The sequence below is a fragment of the Zootoca vivipara genome, chromosome 17 (genome assembly GCF_963506605.1).
Source record: "Zootoca vivipara chromosome 17, rZooViv1.1, whole genome shotgun sequence".
Classification (NCBI taxonomy): Eukaryota; Metazoa; Chordata; class Lepidosauria; order Squamata; family Lacertidae; genus Zootoca; species Zootoca vivipara.
Genome location: NC_083292.1, coordinates 10,919,979 through 10,946,821, shown reverse-complemented (window position 1 = coordinate 10,946,821; position 26,843 = coordinate 10,919,979). Strand labels below are relative to the sequence as shown.

The following is a 26,843-nucleotide window of genomic DNA, read 5'->3' as shown; positions in this document are numbered from 1 at the left end:
TGATGCAGCAACTGATAAAAAGGAACAGCAGAGCAAGGGCAGGCAGTAAGTGTACCAACAGGCAAACAATTCTAGAGTGTTGCTGAAAGGCTTGAATTCAGACACTATCATTTATATCAGGATGACTGGCTGAAGAATCTTGTTTAGCGTGAAAGCTCATTTATTTTTACTGTGACAAAACTGGCCCAATTAAAGAAACAACCACCAGACATGCCATTATTGCTTCTGCATAGAGTAATCTCTAACACTAGCATGGCAGTGGCTGTTTGCATCATTTTTTGGCTTCTTATCAATGAGCGTTTTTGAAGTGACAGGTGAGAAATTTTATTTTTTTAAGACTGGCAGGATATTTTGGTGTACAAGCTAGTTCCCATCTTGAGAGAAGATTTCGATAATGAGTTGTCACAATGTCGGGAAAGCTGATAACGTATTTCCATGTGGCATTTCGTTAGGGTAACTGAACAGAACTGGACTAGACAGCAGTGGCTATGTGGAATGGATTCACAAATGTCTGAAAGAATCAGCTTAAGAAATAATTACAATGCATGGCTGTCATCTCAGAAAGAGCTATCAACTGGAATTTCACAAGTGTCTATTATGCCCATGGACCACTTTTGTTCAATCTTATAATTAGAGATTTACATACTGTATATAGTTTTATCAAATGTGCCGAGGATATAAAGCCAGGAGGAGGTGCAAACACTTTGGATGACAGCATCAATAATTCAGAACACCTACACTAAATTTGGGGGGGGGGAGCCAAAAATGACAAAAAAAAAATCTTATAGACAAGTTATTGGAATTAGGTGAGCTATGTCCAGTAAATTAGTACAAAAAATGCATAAAATGGAGAATAATGGTGACAGATCTATTCCTAGGGAATAGCAGTACTGAACAAGGCCAGCAGAGTTAAAACTGGATATATAAGTGAGCTAGTGCATGCCTGTTTGGTCTTCTAACACTTTCTAACCACAGGACAAAAGTGAGCCCCTTTACTTAGCCCTGGCTAGTCTACAGCTGAACTACTGTGTTATGCTTGAGTCACTAAATTTGAAGGAAGATGTGCAAAGACTGGAAGACACTGGCTTACGTTCTCATTGTGGTGGTATAACAGGTGCTGGGCTGTAACACTTCAGCCTATAGCTCACATGATTCAGAACTCCTTCATATCAAAGACTAGTTGTCAATGAGAAGGGTTCTAGCATAGTCTTCTTCTGGATATGTTCGTTTTTATATGTGCGGGGAATGCTTTTGGATGAAGAGGTATTCATGTGAGTTCCAGCCCAGAATCAGAAGTGGTATTGTACTTAGCATTTCTTTTGCAATCCTACTCAGAAGCAAGCTTCAATGGGCAATACTCCCAAGCAAATGGGTATAGGATTGCAGCCTGGCAAACAGGTGTCAGAAAGCAGCAACCAACACTGAATTAGAGGAAGAACATTTGATGAGTGATTGAATTAAAGGAATTTTACGGTGTTATTGTAGTAGGTAAAAATAAACTTAAGGGAAGGGAATTCACTTAAAAACAACAACACAGAAACAAGAGCTAAAGCTTACATCAAATACATGCAAAGAAAGCCACCAGCAAGTTCAAACATAAGACACCAAAACGAAATAAAAACTAAAAACCCAAACCCACAAATGCACTCACGTTGGAATGTCGAAAATAAGGGTTATCAAGTTTGGGAGCGTACTTGTCGAACTGGAAGAAAAAGAGAGATAAGAGAAAAACAAATGAGAATATATTTCTTCAGCACTGGGTTGCAATCTAAGCACAATGAAGCATGCTCCCAGGTGTACAGGATCCAGTTCAGCTAGTGGTTTTTTTTTGGGGGGGGGAGGTGGCAGTGGGGAGTTTTATTTTAAGGCCACGTGTATATTTTCCAAACTTCACAGCCTCTTAAACCTGCACCTTTGCAATGGGGAAGCAGCAAGTTCAGACACCTAGCACATAAATCTTTATCATCACCTACAAACTTCCTCAAGAAGCCAGTCAACACCCTAAATCATTTCTAAAAGTTAGATTTTATGATACAGCTGTATGAGCTGCAGCAGAATTCAAGATAATCTACCAGCACTTATCTCATTTTTTAAAATCAAACAACCCTTACTTAGCTCAACCAGCTCCTTGAAAAAAAGGCATAAGAAAAATCAGGCAAGATTGCAAGGTAGATCCACCCACTGTGGATTTGCCCCCATGTTTTTTTGTCCTGCCGTTTTGTCCCCTTGCACTGTGCACCTGACCTGTGCCCCCATCAGTATTCTTTCCATGCCCTGTGAAGAATGTGCACATTCCAATCTTAAGCAAAAGGGGGATGTGTTGAGGGAAGGCGCAGAATGGTGAGCAATGACCCCTTTGAAATGCCACTCGTTCAGCAAGCCAGCTGTTGTGTGCTCTCCTCCATACAGGAGAGCAGATTTGCAATTGTGTTAATTACAGTTATTACCGGAGTCATGTACCCTCCAGTGTAAATACTATAAATTACTAAAACACATGCAGCTGGCGGTTTCAACGCCACCCGCTCTGGCATTAGGATTAATAAACCCATTTAGTGGAATATAAGAAGATGGGAGCTCAAGCACAACAAAAGAGGGCACGGCAAAGCTGTTTTCACTCTTTAGCTTGACATCAACAGGGCGTGGGTGGGCAGGAAGGGAACTTTTTTTCCAGCAAGATCAGATATCAGGATTTTTAAACAACATGCCAGGCCTTCAAGGAAAAGTTCTGAGATTGCTTTATGAGGAAGGGGAGGAGGGAGGTATTTGCACGTTGCTTAAACACCTGTGGATGGACATTGGGGGAGGCAGAAATCGCTCTCATTGTCCTGCAGTTAAGCGGATTAGAAGCGAACAATGTCGTCATACCATCAGCCAGTGTGGTAAAGAAAGGCAAGAAATGTCATTTCCTATGAGCTTGCCCCACAGTGCCTGTTTTGGAACATTTGCTCCTTTGCTTCAAAAGAAAGCAGTGCGTTCCTTCAAAAAGAGAGAAAATACTGAATCTTGCTTTATGCAATGTACCAAAAAACAAAACAAAACATTGCGTTGTGTGAAAAAAAGGCTGTTTGAAGAATTTACAAAACTGATAACAGCAGCAGTGGAAAATGTGCAAAACCAAATGGCATCGCTGTCAAACCTGAGAGCCAAGGAGGCAGGAAAAGCTCTAGCTTTTCTGCAGGATTGGGACCCTGCTAAAGTTTTGTTGTCCCACCAAACAAACCCTTGCTGGAATGGCCAATGACAGGATCTGAGAAGTTGGTAAAAGGGTGGAGCTTTCAGCCATGGATGGATGGTATTATTTAAAAGCAACTCGAATGTTCCAGCTATCCTGTCTGGGAAGAAGCTGTAAAGCCTGAAGAAGTCCCTCACCCTTTTGGAAAATTGGCATGTATTTATTGTGCCTTGAGTTGCCCAGTCAAATGTTGAGTTAGTGAGTGGGTGGTACAGCAATAGATGGCACTGATGCAAAAATATTGGAACCAAGCAGCACAGGCAAATTATTATGGCAAGGCAGGAGTCAGAATGATCAACCAGTGTGGCCATAGGTCTATTGCACAATGATGTTGACCTCTCTTGTGTGTTAACAAAACAATCAACTTATTGCAATAAAAGCTATCTCCTGCCCTCTCAACTCTTACTTTCATAGAAGATTCTCGCTTTGCTGCGAGTCCTGCAAGATCTGCTCCTTGTTTTGCTGGCCTATTTCCACTTGGCCTGGGAAGGGTGGGGGCATGACTGACCAGCTACAACAACTGCTGCTTCTGCTTAAGGGGCCAGAGACCATTCTACCTGTGAGTCCTGAAAGACCTGCTGCTCAGAATGCTATTGTATGTGTGTGTGTGTGGGGGGGTATTGTTTGGAGTTTTAGCTGGAGTCAAGATTTAATTTTGGATATACAGTAGTACCTCTGGTTGAGAACGGGATCTGTTCTGGAGGCCCGTTCGCAACATGAAAAGCCCGCAACTTGAAGTGCCGTATCTGCGCAGGTGCGCGGTGCGATCTGGCACTTGTGTGCATGCGCAAAGTGCGATTTAGCGCTACTGTGCATGCGTGAGTGGTAAAACCCGGAAGTAACCCTTTCCGGTACTTCTGGGTTGCTGCGGGACGCAACTTGAAAAAACGTAACATGAAGCAAATGTAACATGAGGTATGACTGTATTAAATTTCTGCTGTTATGAAATATTGTTTGATTTTATTGTATACCTACTGAGCTGTTTCCATTTATTGTTTGTGACTACGAAAATGTTGTTGCATTTTGCTAATTATGTAAATCTTTTCATGCCATAAGCCATTTTGAGCATGGTTCAACAATGGAAGGTGGCATACGAAATTTTTACACCCTGCCCTTTCTGTCATAGTCGGAACATGCTTATCTGTGGGGTGCCCTTCCCATCTTACTTTTATGATATAAGCAGTGCTTTTTTTCTTTAAAAAAATGTTTAGGGGGTACTCTCATTTTCCTACTCATATTGAAATACTGCCCCTCAATGAGGCCAAACGTAGATTCACAAAATGTTTAGGGGGATGCATACTCCTGCGTCCCCCGCCCCAGAAAAAAAAGCACTGGATATAAGAATCAATGCCCATGTTGCAATAAGTGTGTGAGATATAGGAAATCCTATACATATGCCCAGATGCTATTATGTCAGCTGCCTGAAAAACAGAAACTTGCATGACCACCCCACGTTACATGTTGCACACCCTTCTCTAGAAACAGAGCTTGGCGAAAGGTTTGCAGAAAAGTAGCATTGTGGTGGGGCCCATTGAGAAGAAGCAGCAGGTTGCAACCTACGAAAACTTAACTGTATTAAATGCTAGTTTGAAAACAGTGCAACTGAAGGTGACAACTCTAAACAAACGCATCCTTACAAGGATGCACTCTTCACAGAAAAGTGTCCCATCTCAAAGAGCTGGTGCTGGCATGGTTGTTTTGGCCAGAGGTGTCTCTACTTATCCTCACATTTTGGGAGGGGGCACGCAGCAGGGGAGGTGCAGTGGGCGGCATCTGGGGCAGGCTGGATGGGAAATGGCTGAATGTGTGCTGGTGGGTGTGTTGGTGCTGGTGGGTGTGTTGGTGCTGGTGGAACTCCGCCCTCAGCAGCGGCACCGGGCCAAGAGAGGCACCGGTCCTGTCCGAACTCTGAACCAAAAAACGATTATTCAGCTCTTGCCTGAGCAGCTCGTGATCTAGAAGAGGGAGAGAGAGAGGGGGAGAGGGGACGGGGAAAAGACACAAGGGCACAAGGGCCTGTGAGTTTCACAAAAGACGTAGAAGAAAAAAGAGTCAAGATATTCACCTGGCATTCCCTGTTTCTGCAGGTCATGCTGTGGTGGTTTTCTACGTGAGGACTCATTGGTGGAGGTAAGAGAGATGCCTGTGACAAAGTACCAATCAGAATCCCCGAATGAGGCTGGCAATACATGATTGGTTGGTTGAATGATATCAACAGGCTGGTATCTAAAGACAAGAGAGAACACCATGAGTCATCACAGCAGAAAACATACTGGGGCGTTATCAACAAAGTGTCCCTTCCCCTGCCCTCCTCCCAGCCCAACAAACACTCATGATAGGATTTATTAGACCCTAAGTGGGGGGTGGGGGGGTCATCAACTTTCCCCGTTTTCCTTTCCATCCCACCAGCATGTCTATCTCTACATTCAGAAGCATTTCACACTGACATTTTCCATACACATATATAATATCCACGTAGCAAAACTCTCAAGCACACTGTCACTTATGAAGCAAACGACCTGTAGTTTGTGTCCTGTGGAACAGCTGAAAAATAATATTTCTGTAAATAAAGAAAAGATGAATACAAAGGTAGACCTTCCTTTTTAAAAACAAAAACAAAAACACCCACAAACCTGTCCCCCACTATTGAATTGGTTCCCATGGAAGCTTATAAAAAGTTTAAAATTATAATTAATATAATAAAACACATAGGGATCAGGATTTGAAATCAGCAGGGCACCAGGTAAATTTTGCACCTAAAGATTCTCCATTTGCGAGCACCTCAAAAAGTCTGGGTGCCATTTTTTTTGCTCCTTGCTGACACTCAAGGATTACTGAAATGTATGTGCTTTGAAGCCTCAAAGCTTTGAAGCCTCAAAGTGTACGTTAAGAATAGACAATATGTTAAGGAGTTTAACAATAAAGAGTAGAGTGTTTTGAAAACTGAAGTATGGTGGCAATATTTTTACTGTAAACACCAAATTAAACATGTATTAACAATTTATGCTAAAAATGTGGTATTAACAATGTGTCACTTATGTGAATTGCGCATTAGTTGATGCTTATCAAAACAATAGGAAATGTTACTGACCCCCCCCCCCCAAAATGGCGAGTAGACATTCTGTTTTGGCACCCACAACCCAGGTCCCAGAAACGATTTGGCTCCCAGCTTTTCTATCCCAGTTTCTAACATTGATAGGGATGTATCCAATGTTAGAACAGATCCACTGAAATTAATTGGCATGACTCACATAGGTCAACTAATTTCAGTGGGTCCACTCAGACCTTGTGGGGGGCTGGACTATATATTTTTTTTTGGGGGGGGGGGAATGAACCAATTCCTATGCCGCACAAATAACCCAGAGATGCATTTTAAATAAAAGCACAAATTCTGCTCATGTAAAAACACACTGATTCCTGGACCGTCCACGGGCCGGATTTAGAAGGCGATTGGGCCGGATCCGGCCCCTAGTTTGCCTACCCATGGTCCTAAGCTTTTATTTTTAAGGTCCTCTCCCCACCTGCTTTATGTGTTACTGGGGTGAACTTGTTTATTATTTTTCTCTGAATGTACTGATTATTAACTTACAGTCATACCTCGGTTTAAGTACGCCTTGGTTTGATTATTTTCAGTTTAAGTACTCAAACGGCCCGTCTGGAACGGATTAATCCACTTTCCATTACTTTCAATGGGAAAGTACAGACTTCCAGAACCAATTGTGTTTGTAAACAGAGGTACCACTGTATAATAAAAATTGTGTGTGTGTGTGTGTAGAATCTGCCCTGTTTTAAGACACTGGATACTTCTGTTTAGATTAAAGATAATCCAATTTGTTTTTCCCCTCGGGGCATTGCCGGAGAGGAATGGATTTAAAAGTGGGCAGCTGGGTATCGAGTTTCCTTAAAAGACTTGGAGCTGGCCTGGTGGATCTGGCAGCTGACTCCAGACTTCAGTGTGACACAGCAGCTTCGTCTTTATCAGCAAAGAGAACAAAAAGTGAGTGTCTGGGTGGGGTGGGGTGGGGCATAAATAGCAGCAACTGCAGTGGCAAAGCAGTTAAACCAAGGGATTGTAACAGGAACGCAAGATGGCAGGCGGAACACACACGGTCCATCTGTTATCTAAAGCAGCTGACAGTGGCTTCTTCAGAGACTGTTACCCTCACCTGCTGAATGGATTCCAGCCTCAGAGGAAGACCTCTGTGCTGGAGCACATGCTATGTTATTATTTTAACTAGTGGTGCCAGTGCAATGAAACCATGCATTCTACTTCTCCCTAAATACAGCAGTTGTTGTTGAGTATTGGATACTTTTGAATTATGGTGCTGGAGGAGACTCTTGAGAGTCCCATGGACTGCAAGAAGATCAAACCTATCCATTCTTAAGGAAATCAGCCCTGAGTGCTCCCTGGAAGGACAGATCGTGAAGCTGAGGCTCCAATACTTTGGCCACCTCATGAGAAGAGAAGACCCTGATGTTGGGAAAGATTGAGGGCACTAGGAGAAGGGGACGACAGAGGACGAGATGGTTGGACAGTGTTCTCGAAGCTACAAACATGAGTTTGACCAAACTGCGGGAGGCAGTGCAAGACAGGAGTGCCTGGCGTGCTCTGGTCCATGGGGTCACGAAGAGTCGGACACGACTAAACGACTAAACCACAACAACAATTGGGGCTGGTAGGGCGGAAAGCAGGGAGGCTGAGGGCAGGTGGAGCCAATGACAACCAGAGCCAACTAATTCAAGCTTTATATCCCAAACCTCTTCCCCGATAAGGAAGGTGTTACACAGGCAACACCGAGATTGAGGAGAAGGAGGAAGCTGCCCAAGAGCAAACGGAGGTTGGTAGGGAGGCCCCATTCACCCTAGCGGGCCAGCCTCTACTAATTAAATATATTATCTTTCTGTATCCTTGCAACAGCTCTCTAAAACACGTTAGTATCTCATATCTTCATATTGCGTATCATATCTATCATATCTTCATATCTGAGGCTTAGAGAGATAGGTATACCTAAGCAAACCTAGTGCATTCACGACTTTTTGGTCACAACTACAGACTAGAGACTTCTTGATTCATACAACAGGTGTCAGGACTCTGGGCTGGGGGTGGAAGACAGCCTCTAGTGAGCTCCTGTAGAATATATGAGCTTCAGGGGCTCCTTCATCACTAGAAAAGGAATGAGGGTGTGCAAAACTGACCCCTGTGATTGGACAGCAGTATGAAGCCTCTTGATTGGTCAGGCCTGGTTATAAATATTAGAAGAAACTTTTGTTGATGATATTTTGGTCAGTGAAGCAGTTTCTTCTGCTTGCTGAACTCCAGGCAATAGCATACCCAACTTGTACCTCAAAGTCACTTTAAAGATGAGCTTTAAAGCATTATTTAAATTGAATTAGAAGTAGTTATAAACTGTCCTTCACCTGAAGGTTCCAGGACGCAGAAACATTAAAATCAAACTTAACAAAAAAATTCATAAAAACAGCATGAAAAAAACAAAATTAAAGGACTGCAACACTAATCGCAAACATACAAATTCCCAGTAAAGGGAAGGGCTGGATCTCCCTTGCAGATCTTAAAACTTAAGGCAGGTCAGAATGGAAAGAGAAACTCTCTCAGATATTTGGGGCCTAGCATCTAAAATGTCAGCATAAGCACCTTCAACTAGGCCTGGAAAATAATAGGCAACCAATTCAATTGTTTCAGAATTGATGTCATGCCCACTCACTCACTGGCTCCCTATGTTGCGCAAGTTGCAACTTTAGGACAGTTATCAAAGATTTATGCTGGGAGGGCAGGTTTTATGTTGGGGTGGGTGGGTCATAACCTCAGTTAGTTAAGTGCCATATTTTTTAATAGATTTACTTGATTTTTTTGGGGGGGGGGTAGCTGTCCTCCCTGCCTGTGCCCATGCCTCTCACAATAGCTCATTACAGTAACCCAGCATTGAAGTTAGCAGAGCATGGATAACTGTGGCTAGACTGTCTCTTTCCAGGAATGGAGATAGCTGGCAGACCAGCTGTATCCGAGGAAAGGAACTTCTAGCCACAAAAACTACATGGACTTCAAGTGACCTGGATGATTCAAGTACCCTCAAGGTTCCTGTTTCTTCAGGAGGAATGAGCCCCATTTAGAACAGGGTGCCTCACCAATTCCTAGACCCAAAAACTGCCAGCCCAGAGCATCTCTGTCTTGTCTGGATTCAGTTTCAATTGAGTGGCCCACATCCAGCCCATTGCTGCCTCCAAACATTGGTTCATCCCCTGCATATAGATATTAGCATGACTCTTGTGGCTTTGGCCCAGCCCAGCTGCATGATAAAGGCTCAGTTCAGAAATCATGCCAAACCAAGGTATGAATTATAACCACACTGTGTGTTGAGCAGTAAAGCCGTGGTTCACAGCTTCCTGTCTGCTTTTATATGCCATCTGCTCAGTGCTCAGTTTCTCAAGTTCATTTTTGTCTCTATAATGTGCAGCAGCCCCCCGAGATGGAGCCTTGGCCCTGACTGTGATGGGTCAAAGGTTTGTGAATTCAGACCTAACAGCAAACCTCAGTTAGCACAAACATTGGCTTGCAAACCAGCTTTGAACTATGGCAGATATTTCTACCATTTTTGCCCCACACCATACATTTAAATCACATTTAAAGCAGATGGCTTCCCCCAAATCATCATTGGGGACTGTAGTTTGTTGTGGGTAACTGAAAGAATCGCTGTGAGTGGTAAACTAGTTTTCAGGTTCCTTTGGGGTAAGCCTTGTCCTTTAAATGTATGCTATGGATGTGTAAGGACTCTCAGGATGCTTTTTCACGAGTAACGACACGCAGCTGCCTTGAATGGATTTTACAAGGCTTTATTTACAACTATGTACATCAGAGTGACAAAAGTCAATGACTTCTCAGTCCGAGTCAGAATCCGGAAGTGGCACGCATCTAGATTGCCGCCAACATAGTAACTTTGGACCCCTCGGTTTCCGCCTCTGCTCCTGGCGTTTGTCCTCCCCCTGCGCTCCTGAGTTGAAGGGGCGGGAACATTCCCTTCGCCCCCCGAACTGCTAAACTGTTGAGTAGGTTCTCTGGCCCCTGACACCTCCCCCCTCCACAGCGCTCAGGTCCGGCGCTTCAGACCTTCCCCGGTGAGACTGTGAGCTGTCAGCACCCCAAGACTCCCTCTCCACTTCGGGAGCCTCAACACCACCTCCTGGAGACCTGGCACCGCTCCGCTGGGCTCCCCGCTGACCCCTGGTGGTCCCCTAACAGGATGTGATCCTAGTTATAACATTATCTAGTAGTTTTTTCTACTAAATTTCAAAGCCTTTTTTTGCCTTTAACATACAATCAAGTTACTCCAGCTTCTCGGTCTCTGGAATCTCAGACAGCAGCTTGAAGCCAGTTCCTTGATCAGATGGTTTAGCCTAAAGCAATATTTGGCCAGTTCCATTTCCCTTTTCGCACATTTTACGTTTGGAACTTTCCAAAAGGGAAACACAGGACAAAATGGAAGGCATCACTACTTTCAACAGCTAGAAATCCCCCACCCTCTTTCTCGTTTGTTAATTGGATTTTGTAGGAAACAGAAAGGGGGTGTTGGTGTAAATGTGTGTCCGATTCAATCCCTGTTGGGTTAGTTACAGAGTCAAATGCCAGATCAAAAGGGGTGGAAGCACCACAGAAATCTCCAGCTGCCACAGGAACAGCTGTGGGAAAAGGAGAAAACTAAATGGTGTGTTTCAGAGGCTGAAGCACAAATGTATGTACAGTATATTTAAGGATATACAGGGAACTTCTGAAATGTAGCTAAGAAAAAAATAAAAGTTATTAACCACCTGTGATTGCTAGGCTCCCTGCCCCCTCCAGAAAGTGTCCTGATATGTAGGGGGGGGGGGGTTATCTGAAGAAAATGGCACAGGACATTACTACACACATATATGTAGAATATGGGATCTATTTGCCTTTTGCTGGTAGGATTATTGTCTGCTATCCTGGGTTTTAGTAGGAGAGTCTTGCTAGCTCAGCTGTGCCTATACTTCAGGGTTCTCCCAGATGCAAATTCCTTCCTCCCTCCTTAGTAGAAGGAATGTCTCACAGGACAATGCACCCTCTGCTCCTTTCCCCAACTGGATCTTCTTCCAGAATCTGCTCTGCAACTGAAAACGTATTGCAAAGAGCATTGCAGCTCTCTTTTGTGTGATGGTGAAGCAACAAGTGAATGCAAAGAGCAAAATTACTGATGAACACTCTTGGGGGGGGGAACATTAATAAGAAGTATGTTTGGGAAATGTGGGGATGTTTCCAAAGAAATGTTGTGCACCCAACACCAAGAGTGGAACAACAAGATAAGGTCTTCTTGTTGTTGCTGGTGGCTGCCCAGTGCACTGACCCATGACAGGGCTTTTTCAGTGGTGGCCTCCCAGTTGTGAAATGCCCTCCCTGGTGGTGTAGGAGTCTTCAGTATTTGATTCATGTGCAGTTCAGGAAGGGACATAGCTTGCTGCTAGAGACCATGTTTGCCTGCAGAAGGTCTCAGGTTCAATACCTGGCATCTCCAGTTAAAGCTATCAGAGATCGGATGACAAGACCCTGGAGACCCCGGAGAAGCACTTGCACTCGGAGGAGACAATCCCAGGCTAGATGACAACTTGGCTGACCTGGTGCAAGACAGCATACTCTGCATTTCTGTCTTCTCTTCTCATATTTTTGAGCCACTTCTAATATAACCATCAGAGACACACACACACACACACACACACACACACACACACACACACACATACTTTCAACAGAAAGATAAACACTTCTATTTGAAAAGGCATACTTTCATTTGTTTCTTTATGCCCCTCTGTAACATTTAGAGCAGGGATAGCCAAAATGGATAGCAGGGATTCTCCACGTTGTAGAATGCAACTCCCATCAGCCCCAGACGACATGGCCATCTGTCAGGAGTTGTGGAAGTCATAGTCCAAAACAACAGGAGGGCACCCCCTGATTTAGGGGGATGACTTCAGCTTGAATTCCTAACATTCTCCAGAAGAATATGTTCTCCAATTCACGGGCAATGTATAGAGTGAATACTTGTCTTGGAGGTCTAGTTTAGTATCTGTTACCAGTTACAATCATGTACCTGTTCATAGCTGCCAAGTCTCCCATTTTTCCCGGGAAACCCCCTTTTTCCAGCTGTCCCCAGCCGAAAAAATGGATTTTTTGGTTTCCCCCCGGTTTATTCTGGCGCGGCAGCCATTTTTGAACTGGGCGGAGCATGCTCAGAAGCGACTTTTGATGCTGCTCTTCCCAGCTCCAAAATGGCTGCAGCGCGACTTCTGGTGCGGCGGCCATTTTGGAACTGGGCACAGCGGCATCAAAAGTCACTTCTGAGCATGCCCCGCCCAGTTCAAAAATGGCCGCCGCGCTACTTCCGGTATGCTACTTCCGGTCCGGTCCCTTATTTTTCAGAGAGGAACTTGGCAGGTATGACCTGTTGCTTTTAAAAGGCCACCAAAGCAGGTGGTTTCCTTTTGATTTTGCCTCACCTTAACCACATCCTGCAAGTAATGGGCTTTACAGAGCGTGACTAGGGGAATAAATCTCAGTGCAAAACCCAGATGAGGGATGATAGGACCTACCTGCGGGGTGACCAGGGATCACAAGGCTGTTGGTGGGTAACGCTGGAGGAGGTGGCAGCGTAGGAGGGGTGGCAAACATGGCCGGATGGTGCTGGTGTTGGGACTGCGATCTGAGAGGGAAATGCGAGGCAGCAAGGTTAGAGATGGAGAGGGGTAAAGCTGGGCCGGAGGAATGATGGGGAGGGATTTGGGGGGAGATGGGGAGGTGTTTCGGAAGGCTAATACTTGTTGCACTGCTGGCGCTGCTGCTTCTGCTGTGGAAATATAAAAAAAAATGCAGGGAGTGGGGAGAGAAAGTGTCATTAGAAAGACTGCAGAGCTGCAAAATAACCAAAGCATTTGTAAAAGTGTCCCAGCAAAAACACTGTCAAAAGATATTTTGACCCATCTACTATCCAGCAGAGATCCTAAGGGATGTTCCCAATCTGAGCTAGGGTAGCAACCCCCTGAATGACATTCAATTTCATTTTCACATAAGCTATCGCTGGGCTTCTCCTCCCTCTTCAACATGTCTTGAGATATTCCCTGCCCACCCCCAGCGTCTTCTAATACACTTTTCAGCCACGGTGTCCTAAATCTCCCGTTGTTGAAGACTACTGCAAACCACTCCTCATTGTCTCCTTCTGAAATAAGTAATTGCAAGCATGAACAAAATGGGAATTGACCCCATATCACAACAATATGTGGCCCTGCAGATATTGCTGGACTGGAAAACACTGCCTGAGGCTGATGGTTCCCCATCACTGCACTAGAAGATTATAGAGATCAGAGCACTAAATGAGCACGGTCTACCCACCTGATATTATTGAGTCCGTTGTGGGCCACCTGGTGAAGCCCTGGGTAACTGAGAGGAGGGGGGATGTGGCTTGGAGGTTGGGTCCGGAGGTCAGGCAGCAGCTGAGGCTGTGACTGAGGTCGAGGTTGAGGTTGCGACTGAGGCCGAGGCTGTGGCTGAGGGGTGAGTCTTGGTGGTGCTGGTGCTGAGATCAATGGCTCTTTCTTCAACAGCGGGCTTGCCCGAGCACTCGACGTGGGTGCAGAGGAGGTGGAAGTCACTACAACAGTGTTTGGCGGGGGGCTGTGGATTGGCAGCACAAAGGGCACTTCAGTGCTCAGTTCCTGACTGCGCTCCAGCCCGGACACCTTGGGGATGCTCCCTGCTTTTGCTTCGGCCTTGTCATTCAAGGCTGGACCTTCAAGAACAAGGAACAAGGCAAAAGTTAGGTGGCAAAACATCCTGATGATGCATTTGGATCTCAGCGTGCTAAGCAGGAAAGGAGGTGGAAAGGATTTAAAGCGTATTGTCTAGCAATAGCATGTTGTTATTTACCACCAAGACTATCTCAAGGGTATGAATTCTGGATTTACTTGGCTGTTTTTTTCCATTAACCCAGAGATATTTTAATTCACTTGCAGCATCCCTTGTTGTCCCCTCAAACTGAGGTATAGAACAAGAGGTTGGCTCAAGTTTTCCTCGGTTGGGGACATGGACTCTTTTCCCTGCTGCACCTCTTATGGTTGGCTCAAGTGGATCTAAGCAACTGGAAAGAAGCAAGTTCTTCCTTCAACAGGAGGACGGCAAAAGAAATGGTGGCAGAGAACTGAAGTAAACTGACATTATATTAACTGTCCCAGATTCTTTTATAGTGAGAAATTCACGGGAGAACTGGTACCATTCCTTAGATAATGGAATACAACCAATTTATTTGAAAATGTAAGTCAAAATTTGCTCAATGTGGTATATAATGCTGATTATGTTAAACAGATTATAGGAGATAATTCTGATGATTGCTAGTTCTTTGAATCCCATTTGATGGCTACTCTTTTTTAAAAATAAATTATAAGAATAATTGAACGGCCCTTTGCCAGACATCATATCTGTTCCCTTCATATGTTTTGCCATTTCTTTGTTAGTTTTTTTAAAATAGACATTATAAAACTGCACAGTTCCCCTTTCCCAAATCACCATGGTTGAATTTTCCAAAACTGGTTTTTAGTATCTCTTCAGTGAGACTAACATCCTATTTTAGATTTCACTTGTGACACCACTGCCTCGCCAGGTCTACCACCAAATTCCATTTTCGGTAGAAAAAAGTAGCAACACTAGACAAGACACACATTTCCTTTCCATCAGGAATGCCCACTGCTCTTCTAGATAGCTAACATTGTACTGTGTCAGTTTCAGTAATGCTCACATTTACCTTGGATTTTTGCACCCACCAATAAAGTGCATTTTATTAAAACGTACAGTTCTGGTCTTGATAATAAATATAAATGTCACCAAGGACACACTTTTTGTTTGGCTGGCCCTTCAAAAGCTGTAATTTTAAAAAAAGAATCTGTATGTAATATATCAAACTTCAGCGGCATGGTAACTAGCAGCTACATAAATATATTTTTCCAGCAAACATTTTCTCGATGTAAATACTCATTCAGCTATGGCCACAATGAGCCAGACTTATTCAGTGAACCAAAGATTGGACCTTGCCTGAACTCCCACATTAGCCAAGGAAATGTTGGGAGCTTTGGAATACTCAAGTCTTGGTTCCCATCCCAACCTGTAAAATGGGAATTTAAAGACCCACTCCTTAAATCTGTGGTGTTGCTAAATGAGATTATGCCTAATTCCTGCTGGGTATGGGGGCTTCCCCTAATTTGCACCACCTGAATCAATTCACATACTGAAATAATAGAACTGTAAAATTGGAAGGGACCTTGAGGGTCATCTAGTCCAACCCTTTGCAATGCGGGAATCTCATGTGAAATTTCCACACCTCAAATTTTGTGTTGTTCTTCTTCAACTAAGAAGTGTGTACGATTTATTTATTTATGTTTATAAAAATGTCTATATACTGCTCTATCATAAAAAGCACAGCAGTTTACAACAATATAAAAACTTATGGACCCAAAACATTTGTGTGTGTGTGTGTGTGTGTGTGTGTGTACAGGTAAGGAAATTAGAGAACTGAATTTTAGACTGGAAAAATGAGAATCCAAATCTGAAAAATTAATCCATCCATCTGTCCTTGTGACCGTAGGTGCAATATGACAGAATGTTCTTCCCTAAAAGGTGAGATTTTTGTTCAATCACAGCACCCTCCCTCCATACAAAAAATGCTTAGGAAACGAGCAAGTTGTGGAGAGGGCAAGGCAAGAACCAGTCTTCCTACAGCAATAGTTTATCTGGTATGGATCACCATTCAGACAGTTATGTGAGCTCCTACCTGCTGTCTAAACTGGGAAAACTCAGACACCATTTCCCCACCTCAGCAACAAATAGACCAAAGACTAAGACAGCTAAAACGGATTTAAATGATTCATTAAAAATTCAGCGATGCCTATTTGGGTGGTTTGAGAATGATGCTGTACAAGAAGAGTAGCCATGTACAGTAATGTAGCTTTAATAATCTCTAATACTTTGGGGGACTCAGAAGCATGCCAACAGCTATAATAGAAGGCCCCTTGAAAGTACCAGTAACACAATCTCTTGGGAAGTGTTTATTCCCCACCCCACCCCCTTATTTTAACTTTTGCCAATCATGCAACCCACACTCTCAGCATCAGGCTGCTGTATCTTGGTGGGCACCTATCTGGTGTCTTTACTCTTACCACCTGTCATTGGCACTCTCTATCCATAACCAAACAGCTCCACTTGAGAATTGAAGGTGGAGGTTGAACATGATTCAATGTGGCTAACGCCATTGCACAAAACCACTGCAGCTATCATAAAGACTTGCTACAAATGAATCGGCGTAAGCATTCCACATGGAAAACCTGATGAGCTATTTTTCACTGATGTGACAAGAGTCCCAGAACAAGTAAAATTACCATAAAGAAGAGAGGGCCTCTGGGCACGTTCCTTCGTGATTTGATAAGCACAGGCAATGCTAATGCATAGAAAGCTGCCTTATACAGAGTGAAAGCATTGGCCCATAATTTAGTATCAGCTACACCAGCAGTTCTCAAGCTTCCTATTTTCCTTGAAAATGGCTGAGGGCCTCAGCAAACCACTTAACAAACTCTGTGTCAGATTACAGGTAGGTAGCCGTGTTGGTCTGACGTAGTCGAAACAAAATAAAAAAATTCCTTCCAGCAGCACCTTAGAGACCAACTAAGTTTGTCATTGGTATGAGCTTTTGTGTGCATGCACACTTCTTCAGATACACTCTGTGTCAGATGTTGACCTTTGGCCCCTGATATAAACAACCGTGATATTCACCACCCTATACTGGAACATTCCAATGATAGAAATGTGTTTATTTTTACCAAGTTCTAGAGTAGTTAATTTTCATGCCTCATGATAACAGGCTGAGCCAATTTGCCTAAGACTCAACAGTCAGCTCCAATATTTCAACCTTAATTAAAGCTGAACTCACGTCAGCTTAGCTCTTTCCTTCACAGAGTATCTGACATTTACAATTATTTGTGTATCTGCCGAGCCACACTGAAGGCTAGATCGCATTAGCCCTTTCCCACTCCCCCCACAACCAGACACAACACTGCCCCCCCCTTTTAGCATGCTGACTTTGCTTGTTTTCTAACTAGAATCCCAGGATGCAAAAGGTTCCTTAACAAAGGGCATAACAGTCTCTCATTATAGAAACATTTGTGTACAACAGCCCGCGAGGTATCCATCACACAGTCTTACATGATCCTGCCTCCTTTTATTGCAATATCTGAACATTTCCAAACCATTAATGCATTTGTCCTTGTGACTATCCTGTAAGGCATAAAAGTGCTATAATTCTTATTCTACACATGGGAGAACAACGGCATTCAAGGCCATCTCATCTGCTGCATGAATGGGGCCTATGTCCTGGGTGCTAGCCTTGAGATGGATGCCCAGCTATCATAATTTATTGGACGTGCTTTGCTGTATTTCCTGAATAAGGCTGAAACCGCAGCAGCACTCCTCCTCCTCCTAAGTACTTTACTCCTTAGATAAGGGCACCAGCATGGAAAATGAAAGATGGAGACGATATGAAGACCAGGGGTCAAGCTGTACACAGCCAAGAGTGGAAGGATGAGTGGCAAGACCATCGTGAAGAAGATGGCCCTGTAGACCAGGTCCCATCAAGCATCCAGTAACAGCAGCGTTTCTCAACCGCTGTTCCGCGGCACACTAGTGTGCCGCGAGACGCTGGCTGGTGTGCCGCGACGTGCGGCAACGAGAAGGGCGATTTGCATTGTCACGTGCCTGGCGGCCGCCAATAATCAGCACTAACCCGCCGGAAAGCAATATTTGGCAAGTGTTTCTTACAGTCATAATTATAATATAGGGCGGCACAGAGTTAAATTTTTTAACTTTTTTAATGGTGGTGTGCCTCGTGATTTTTTTCACGGAACAAGTGTGCCGTGGCCCAAAAAAGGTTGAGAAACACTGAGTAACAGCATGCATCGCATGAAAGACAAAGCCAAAATTGTGGGAGCCTGCATCCAGTTCCAATAGGAAACAACAGGGGGGAGACACCTGTAAGTCTCTCAGTGGCTTTACACCTATTCACAACCCCCCTACCAGAACAATAATAAAATAATGCAGCAGTTAAGATAAGAGCATGCCAATGCATTAGTTGCAACATGTCGTTAAGTGCAACTGAGCAGACAAGATGGGGAAAGACAACCAATGCCAGAACTTATATTATGCCACTAAAAGCCCAGGTAAACAGGGCAGATTTTCCCCTAGTCCAAAAAAGGTAACACAGAAAAGGCACCAGAGGATAGGGATGAAATTTTCTAGAAATATCAGTGTTGGGCTTATGCACGCAGATTCTTTTTCCAATTCATGTCTCACTCCCTGATCTGAATGAGAAGAGGGTTGTTTTCTAACCAGTTCCACTAAAAATAGGAACATTATTTGGATATAATTTTTGTAAATGTAAAGGGACCCCTGACCATTAGGTCCAGTTGTGACCGACTTTGGGGTTGCGGCCCTCATCTCACTCTATTGGCCGAGGGAGCTGGCGTACAGCTTCCAGGTCATGTGGCCAGCATGACTAAGCCGCTTCTGGCGAACCAGAGCAGCACACGGAAACGTCGTTTATCTTCCCGCCGGAGCGGTACCTATTTATCTACTAGCACTTCGACGTGCTTTTGAACTGCTAGGTGGGCAGGAGCTGGGACCGAGCAAGGAACTCACCCTGTCACAGGGATTCGAACCGCCGACCTTCTGATCGGCAAGCCCTAGGCTCTGTGGTTTAACCCACAGCACCACCCGCATCCCACTATAATTTTTGTATATAAATGTAAATATATACAATAATGTTTATGAGAGCCAGTGTGGTGTAGTGGTTAAGAGCTGTAGACTCATAATCTGGTGAACCAGCTTCGCGTCCCTGCTCCTCCACATGCAGCTGCTGAGTGACCTTGGGTTAGTCACACTTCTCTGAAGTCTTTCAGCCCCACCCACCTCACAGAGTGTTTGTTATGGGGGAGGAAGGGAAAGGAGAATGTTAGCCGCTTTGAGACTCCTTAGGGTAGCTCCTAAGGGACCCAGGTGGCGCTGTGGGCTAAACCACTGAGCCTAGGGATTGCTGATTAGAAGGTCGGCAGTTCGAATCCCTGTGACGGTGTGAGCTCCCGTTGCTTGGTCCCAGCTCCTGCCAACGTTGCAGTTTGAAAGCACATCAAAATGCAAGTAGATAAATAGGAACCGCTATAGCGGGAAGGTAAATGGCGTTTCCATGTGCTGCACTGGTTTGCCAGAAGCGGCTTTGTCATGCTGGCCACATGACCTGGAAGCTATACGCCGGCTCCCTCGGCCAATATTGCGAGATGAGCGCACAACCCCAGAGTCAGTCACGACTGGACCTAATGGTCAGGGGTCTCTTTACCTTTACCTTAGGGTAGTGATAAAGCAGGATATCAAATCCAAACACTTCTTCTTCTTCTTCTTCTTCTGCTTCTACTACTATGTATAATGCTTAGCTGCGTTGTAACTGCTGAATTCTATATATAAAGTCCTTTAAAACAGATCCCTTTCCCATCCCTACTAGGGAATCTAGAGGGAGTTTCATTAACAGAATGCCACCACAGAAAATGTAATACAGTGGACCCTCGGGTTATGTAAATTTTGGGTTGCGACAGCGTCAAACCTGGAAGTGGGTTTGACACGCGTGCGCAGAAGCGGTCCTCCGATTACGGAATTTTCGGGATATGGCTGGACCTCTGGAACGGATCCCGTTCATAACCGGAGGTACCACTGTATCCCTGGTTGTCACCTAATTTTCACAGGTGATGGCACTTAGAGATTTCAGGTGGTGGGGAGGCTCATATGGGATGCAGCTTTATGGTCAAAGCTAAGGAGCTTCAGTCCTGTAAATTGCCTATGTAGCAGAGTGCATGGGAATCACGTGTGCCACTCTGAGCTCCTCAGAAGAACAGTGGGGTACAATAAAATAAGCAAATGTCTACTATCCCTACTGATAAGGTCTGCAGCCAACCTATGGCTTTACCGAAGAGGGTGTGCATAAATATGTGCTGGAATGAGGAACATGCTACCTCCTTTTGCAATACCTCTGAACATTTGAAGGAGCCTTCTATCAAGTCAAATTATTGGTTCATTTGGCTCACTAAAGACCTTACACTTTTGCAAAATGCCCCGAAGTCAAGATCCTTAGCTTGACTTGTCTGAACAGAAATAATGAACAAAAACTATTATCCTAACTTACTGTGTTTCTCCAAAAATAAGACACCGTCTTATCTTTATTTTTCCTTTTAAAAACCCCCCCACAGTGGCTTATTTTCAGGGGATGTCTTATTTTTTTATTACGCGTCCATCCTCGCCTCTTCCTTGGGGCTCTCCAGAACTGCGTCTATCACTATGTCTTATTGTCTGGGTATGGCTTATATTGCACAAATGCTTAGAAATCCTGCTATGGCTTATTTTATGGGTATGTCTTATTTTAGGAGAAGCAGGGTAGAAGTGCACAAAGCGGATTATGCTATTACTTTCAAGGACATTCAGTAACTCTGATTTAAGATTCCACAGATTTGTGAGCGGAGGATGGACGCTAGCTAGCCTGTTATGCTGACTTCTCAGCAGAAAGCAAATTCTTCAAGGGCTTAGCTAAGTATAAAGGAAAACTGCTGAGTGTAGCTGATGGGAAATCAACTTGGGGTATTTAAAACTGGCTCTAAACTTTTTGCACAGAGAGAGAGAAAAGCACAAGTCTTTCTCTGCCACTGGTACCCCCTCCTGCCACTCTTAACTGACATGCGCCAACAAGTCATACACACCAGTAGGCTGAACACAGTGCCCCTCCCAGAAAAGGGCCTGACACAAATTAAACCTGTTCTGTTAGAGGAATTTGCTTCAAAGCTGATTAAGTGTTGCTCAAGTGCAAGAGATTAAAATCCACAAAAGCCGCTCTTTGAGGACTCCAATAAGCAGTTGCTGAGTTATGCAAACAGCACTCGGGGCAAAATCACTTCCAGACCTGCAGCCCTTTCTCCCTCTCACTCACTAGGGAGGTGCATGTTCTTTGCAATCTGTTCATCAATACATAAAAAATAATGATTGGAAAGAATCAAATATTTTCTTCCTTGTTTCTTGATAAAAGGAAAAGCTGTGCCTCTGTGTCCCCCTGCACTGCACTGCCTTTTACTCTCTGTAATGTGTGTGTGGCCTTCACCCCTTCCTTAAAACTACTGTAGCTGCAGCACACATCTAATAACACTACAATGAAGTTAGTACTAGATGGCCAAAGAAAAAAGCAGGCTGTGGCATGACCACTGTCATATGTTATGAGAAGACTCCCTGCCCTTTGCCCTGGGTGACTTTGAAATGTATACCTTCTGACACACTGTGCCTTACTATAAAGAAATACTGGAGCTCATAAGGAAGATCCTAGCCTAGCAGTTGGTCAAAGAATGGGCCCATGTTTGAATAAGGTATAGGCAAGATGTGGGTGAATGGCAGTGGGCACAAGTAGGATGGATGATGATGAAACAGTGTATCTTCAGCCTGGCACTATGAAGAGATTTAAGTGTTTAATTCCCAATGCTTAGTGGTCTTGGCCCTGATATGGTGTCTGCCAGGAGTAAAGCTCAGTGGCATGATGGTTAATGAAGACTGTAGCTACATCTGCCTGGCTTGGTGTTTCTTTTCACAGAGATGGGCCACCATGCTACATGCTGGACTGGATCAACTTTAGGGAAGGGCTCATAGCTCAACACTGGAGCTATGCCTCACATACAGAATGCTTCAGGCATACTTCTCAGCATCTCCTATTTAAAAGGATCTCAAGTACGACAAATGGGAAAGAGACAGACCTTGGAGAACTATTGCAAGTCAGAATACCAAATATTGGACTAGATGGATCAATGGTCTGATTCATTGTCGTTGCAGCTGCCAATATTTATTTGCTTCCCCCCTACAGAAGTGACTCAGAGCAACTTACAGTGTAAAAACAAACACTAAAATCAAGTGTAAGAAGAATAAACTGAGAAGCTAAAATACAGTATAAGGCAGCTTCCTATATTCTCTCAGAGTAAGAGATATGCTAGTTATTTAACGACTTGCTGAAACTTTGCTTTATTTTCTTTTTAGAATGTATTTACTTTAAGACCACTCTTCCAAAACAAAATGCCAAAAGTAGCATATTTTTCCTCAATGTTTATTGAGAAATTAACCAAACATGGCAGTCACTTTTTATTATGCAAGTTATGCTGCTTGATTTTTTTTTTAAAAAAACTTTCCTTTAATCATTGGAGATGTTTGAGAAATGTCTAAATAATACGACATCTGGAGTACCCTGACCCTTTTGCATTTAGGCAAAATGACAAGTACAACACTAATCTTTCAGGAAAGCAAAAGAGAGCAGCTGCATTTTGTGGGAGATTTTGGAGGGGGTATCACCTTTTCCTTAACTCCAACCCCCATATCTATATTGTGTTTTAAAAACAGTGTCATTCAAAAGCAGAAAATGTCAACTGTGTAATTTTGGCTTTCCCCTTCCAGTGCAAAAAGTCTAAGGCTGACACTGGAGATGTGGAAATATCTTAATTTTTGAAAATCATTCTTTATCTCGCTATTTAGGTATCACTCCAGTCCATAGCTGCCAAGTTATCCCTTTTTTAAGGGATTTTCCCTTATGCTGAATAGGCTTCCTCGCGAGAAAAGGGAAAACTTGGCAGCTATGCTCCAGTCGTAGGCAGAACAATAACTACTATTAATGTGAAGGTTCTAATTTCCCTTGAATGGTTTTGTTATTTCATAGAATCAAAGAGGGTTAGCTAGTCAAACTTCCTGCAGGAATCTCAACTAAAGCATCATTACAGATGGCAACCTCTGCTTAAAAACCTCCAAGGATTCTATAACTTCCCAAGGGAGACTGTTCCACTGTCCAACAGCTCTTATTGTCAGAAAGTTTTTTTTTTGTATGTTTAGTCAGAATCACCTTACTTGCAATTTGAAGTCATTGGTTCAAGTCTTGCCCTCCAGAGCAGGAGAAAGCAAGCTTGTTCCCTCTTCCATGTGACAGTCCTTTAGATATTTGAAGATGGCTATTACATCTCCTCTCAGTCTCCTCTTATCCAGGCTAAATATGCCTAGCTTTTGCAACCATTCCTCATAAAGCTTGGTTTCCAGACCCTTGATCATCTTGGTTGTCCTCCACTGCACATGTTCCAGTTTGTCAATATCGTTCTTAAATTGTGGTGCACAGAACTGGACAAAGAACTCCAGGTGTAAGTCTCACCAAGGCAGAATAGAGTAGGACAATTACTTGGCTTGATTGGGACGCTATACTTCTGTTGATGCAGTCTAGAATAGCATTAGTTTTTTGCTGCTGCTGTCTCAGGTTAACCTTGTGGTCTACTAACACCTCCTTTTCACATGTACTACTGGCAAGTCAGGTGTCCTCCATCTTATATTTGTGCTGCTGATTCATCCTGTCTAAGTGTAGAACCTGGCATTTGTCCTTATTGAAATTTATTTTGTTAGTTTGGGCCCAGTTTTTCAATCTGTTAAAATAATCTTGAATTCCGATTCTATCTTCCTGCTGCATTGGCTACCCCTCCCACCTTAGTGTCATTTACATATTTGACAAGCACCCCTTCAATTCCTTTATCTAAGTCCAATAATTAGGGGTCAGTTTAATAAAACGATCAAGCAAGTGAGCCAAGCCAAACTAAGCAAGCAAACCTGCTCATCAGACCCTTTAGGATAATCCATGTAAGTCTTCCAAATATTGATTGAAAGACTGATTTTGAACATGAGAGGCTGGTTCATAGCAGGCATTAGAACCAATGGTCAAGGGGAAGGAAGGGCTGTAAATCAATGGCAGAACATCTGCTCTGGAAGCAGATGGTCCCATGTGGAATCCCTGGCATCTCCAGATAGGGCTGGGAGAGACACCTGTCTGCAATCCTGCCAGTCACTGTAAACAATACTGAGTCTGATGGACCTATGGATCGACTCAGTATATGGCAATTTCCTATGGTCCTATAAACTTTGCATGCATGAACAGCAGTAAAGGTAAATGCACAATATTCTGCTAATGACACCTATTTCCCCCAATAAGGTCAAACTCGCCCCTGCAATTGTGATTTCATTCTCCAACACTTGCAACACCCCAATTCTAATACACTATCCATGTTCCTCCTCAGACCGTTGCACATTCCTGAAACCTCTTATTTGTTGGTGTTTGCCGTATTTGTTCATTCTACAACAGACTGTTCATCAAAGTCTGAAGAGAAAGTGCTTGCTTTTTCTGGCTATACTTGAGAAAGACATTCAATATGTTATCAGCAATTTAAAATATACCTCGGAAGCTGCAGTGTGTAAAATTAACTTCTAGAGAGCCTGGGACAGAGGGGAGATGAACCCTGAAGAATGAAAACATTAAGCACTCACACTAAACATTTTTGCAAGCCAGCCCACAAAGACAAAAATATGGACAGTGGTTTACCAGGAACAGGTGCAAGAAAATAGGGTTGTTTCTGGAAAATAAGGGTCAGAAAATACGGACAGTTGGATCATAGGAGCTGTAGCCAATGCTAGTCCTACTCAGAGTAAACTCACTTAAATTGATGCACACAACTAATTTAGGCACATTCATTTCAATTGGTCTACTCTAAGTAGAACTCAGTTGGATACAGCCTTATGCTTACATGTACTCCACAGCCATTTAGGTATCAAACAACATTCAGCATCTTACATCTTGAAAACAAAACAAATCACAATTTGGAGCAAAGGGCACTTTGCAACTCCTAGTGTCAACAGATCCAAACTTAGGTCTTCCCTAGCAATTTTTTTGGTTTTTTTTTGCTTGCTCTCTTTTTCAACAGGAAGCTGCTTCCGCAAGGACTTGGATCCAGGCCCTCTCACTTCAGTTCGTTGGTCTGTCTGTCAAGTCAAATCGTCTTGCAACAATCTAAAACACCCTCAGAACAGCTGCCACTGTCAATTATTCTCTCCGACAGCCTTGACTATCAGGAAAAGAACTGGAGCGAGCACTTGCCAGTTTTAATAAACTGTGTTGCCCAAGTCATTTAACCTGCTAGATTGCTGTACGCTGGGGCTGTAACAAGCCTTCAAGCTTCTTGAGGAAAGGAACTGTGGCAAAGGGCTGGCAGCTCGGTCCTTGGAATCTGCTTCCAAGTGCACCCAGTTTCTTTCTCTTTGGAGGCACCCAGGTTTTGAAAAAGCATAATTTCAAGACTTCTGCACAGTGTTTTGTGATGCGAAAGTGCCTACCGTTTATCTCTATTACGTCTGCACCTTCCCCTTCCTCCCAGTAGCTCAGAGCAGTTTTTTAGCCTGGAAACCACTCTCTGAGGTGGGTTAGAATGAGCGAGTGTGATTTGCCCAAGGCCACCCAGGGAGCTTAATAGCGGAGCACAATTTAAAGTTGAGTTTTTCAACACTCTAGCCAGTACCCCATACTGGTTTTCAAAACAGCTTTCAAAATTACCTAAGTGAATTAGGACCCTGAGTCTGCATGCTTCAAAAGACTGTATTTTAGAATTACCCCACTCACTTAAATGACACTATGTAGGAGCATGTGGTTTTTGGAGAAACACACCAGATTTTAAATTAAGGCCACAATCTTTACTTTAATAATTGCTAAATCAATTAAAACCCTTTTAAGGTTTAGGTGTAATTAGATAAACTAAACCAATTTTTAAGTTTACTAAAAGGATACATGATTCAGACAATTCCTCCTCTTAAAAAAAAACCAAGAGCTTAAAGTATTTTTTAAAAATGAAATCTGCAGGTGGCAGGAGCATCTTATAACGCGGCATCGTATACATGCACCATCTAGAAACAAATAGTGCTTTTTATTCAAAACTATTGGCTTAGCCACAAAAATTATGATTAAATGAATTTATTTAATTAACTGGATATTAAATGTGAGCTTCCCTTGTGGACAATCTACTCAAAGAGAAAAAGAATGCTTCACAATTTATTTCTGGGCCCAATTCAAGATGCTCAAGGTGTTCACATTAATGCTATTGAGTTATATCCGGTCCTGAAAGACAATGGAGTGGGCGCAAAGTCAAACTGCTGCTTTTCTGCATTAGCAGCACTGAAGTGACCTATCTGGGGCAAAGGGCGGTGTGTATGGACTGGGCTGCCCAAACAAGATGCCCTCACGGTCACAATGATTGTCGTTGAAAGGAAAGCAGAGCAATACATTTGGGGCCAGCTTGGCTGCCAATGGAATTGGATGTTAACATCAGCAGAGGGAATTCCGTCACCTTATGAGGTGTGGGGAACGGTGACCCAGGAGAGGGTTTTCTCTGTGGCAACTCCTAAATTCTGAAACTCCTTTGCCACCATCTTTGACCTGCAGTTTATGCCATATGCTGAAGATGCACCTGGCCTTAGACAATCAACTTACTTTGTTTTGCAGGACTCACCTCTTGTACTGAATGTATGCATTTGGAACAGTTTTATATCATTGTCATAGATTTATTCATTTGCTTCATAACTGTATATTATATTGTTATCACCTGCCTTGGGACCTTATGGTGAAGGGCAGACAAATAATTG

At 43.5% G+C, this 26,843-nt stretch overlaps 1 protein-coding gene and 1 long non-coding RNA gene across 14 annotated transcripts in view; one reads left to right on the top strand and one right to left on the bottom strand.

Moving 5' to 3' along the window:
- The window catches only part of FBRSL1 (fibrosin like 1), an 808,905-nt gene that overhangs the window by 37,701 nt on the left and 744,361 nt on the right, over positions 1-26,843 (bottom strand). For 11 of the 13 annotated variants that reach the window (XM_060269604.1, XM_060269610.1, XM_060269606.1 and 8 more), the window contains 4 exons: positions 13,644-14,040; positions 12,848-13,101; positions 4,961-5,187; positions 1,652-1,702 (listed from right to left, as the gene is read on the bottom strand). In XM_060269604.1, the coding sequence (XP_060125587.1) occupies positions 1,652-1,702; positions 4,961-5,187; positions 12,848-13,101; positions 13,644-14,040 (929 nt within the window). Of the gene's footprint in view, positions 1-1,651; positions 1,703-4,960; positions 5,188-5,297; positions 5,459-12,847; positions 13,102-13,643; positions 14,041-26,843 lie in introns of all 13 variants that reach the window. The other 2 variants (XM_060269605.1, XM_035097701.2) reach the window with 2 other exon arrangements.
- On the top strand, positions 6,238-14,925 carry LOC132591341 (uncharacterized). The gene is made up of 2 exons (XR_009556919.1): positions 6,238-7,229; positions 14,264-14,925. It is a non-coding gene; the product is annotated as an uncharacterized LOC132591341 (long non-coding RNA).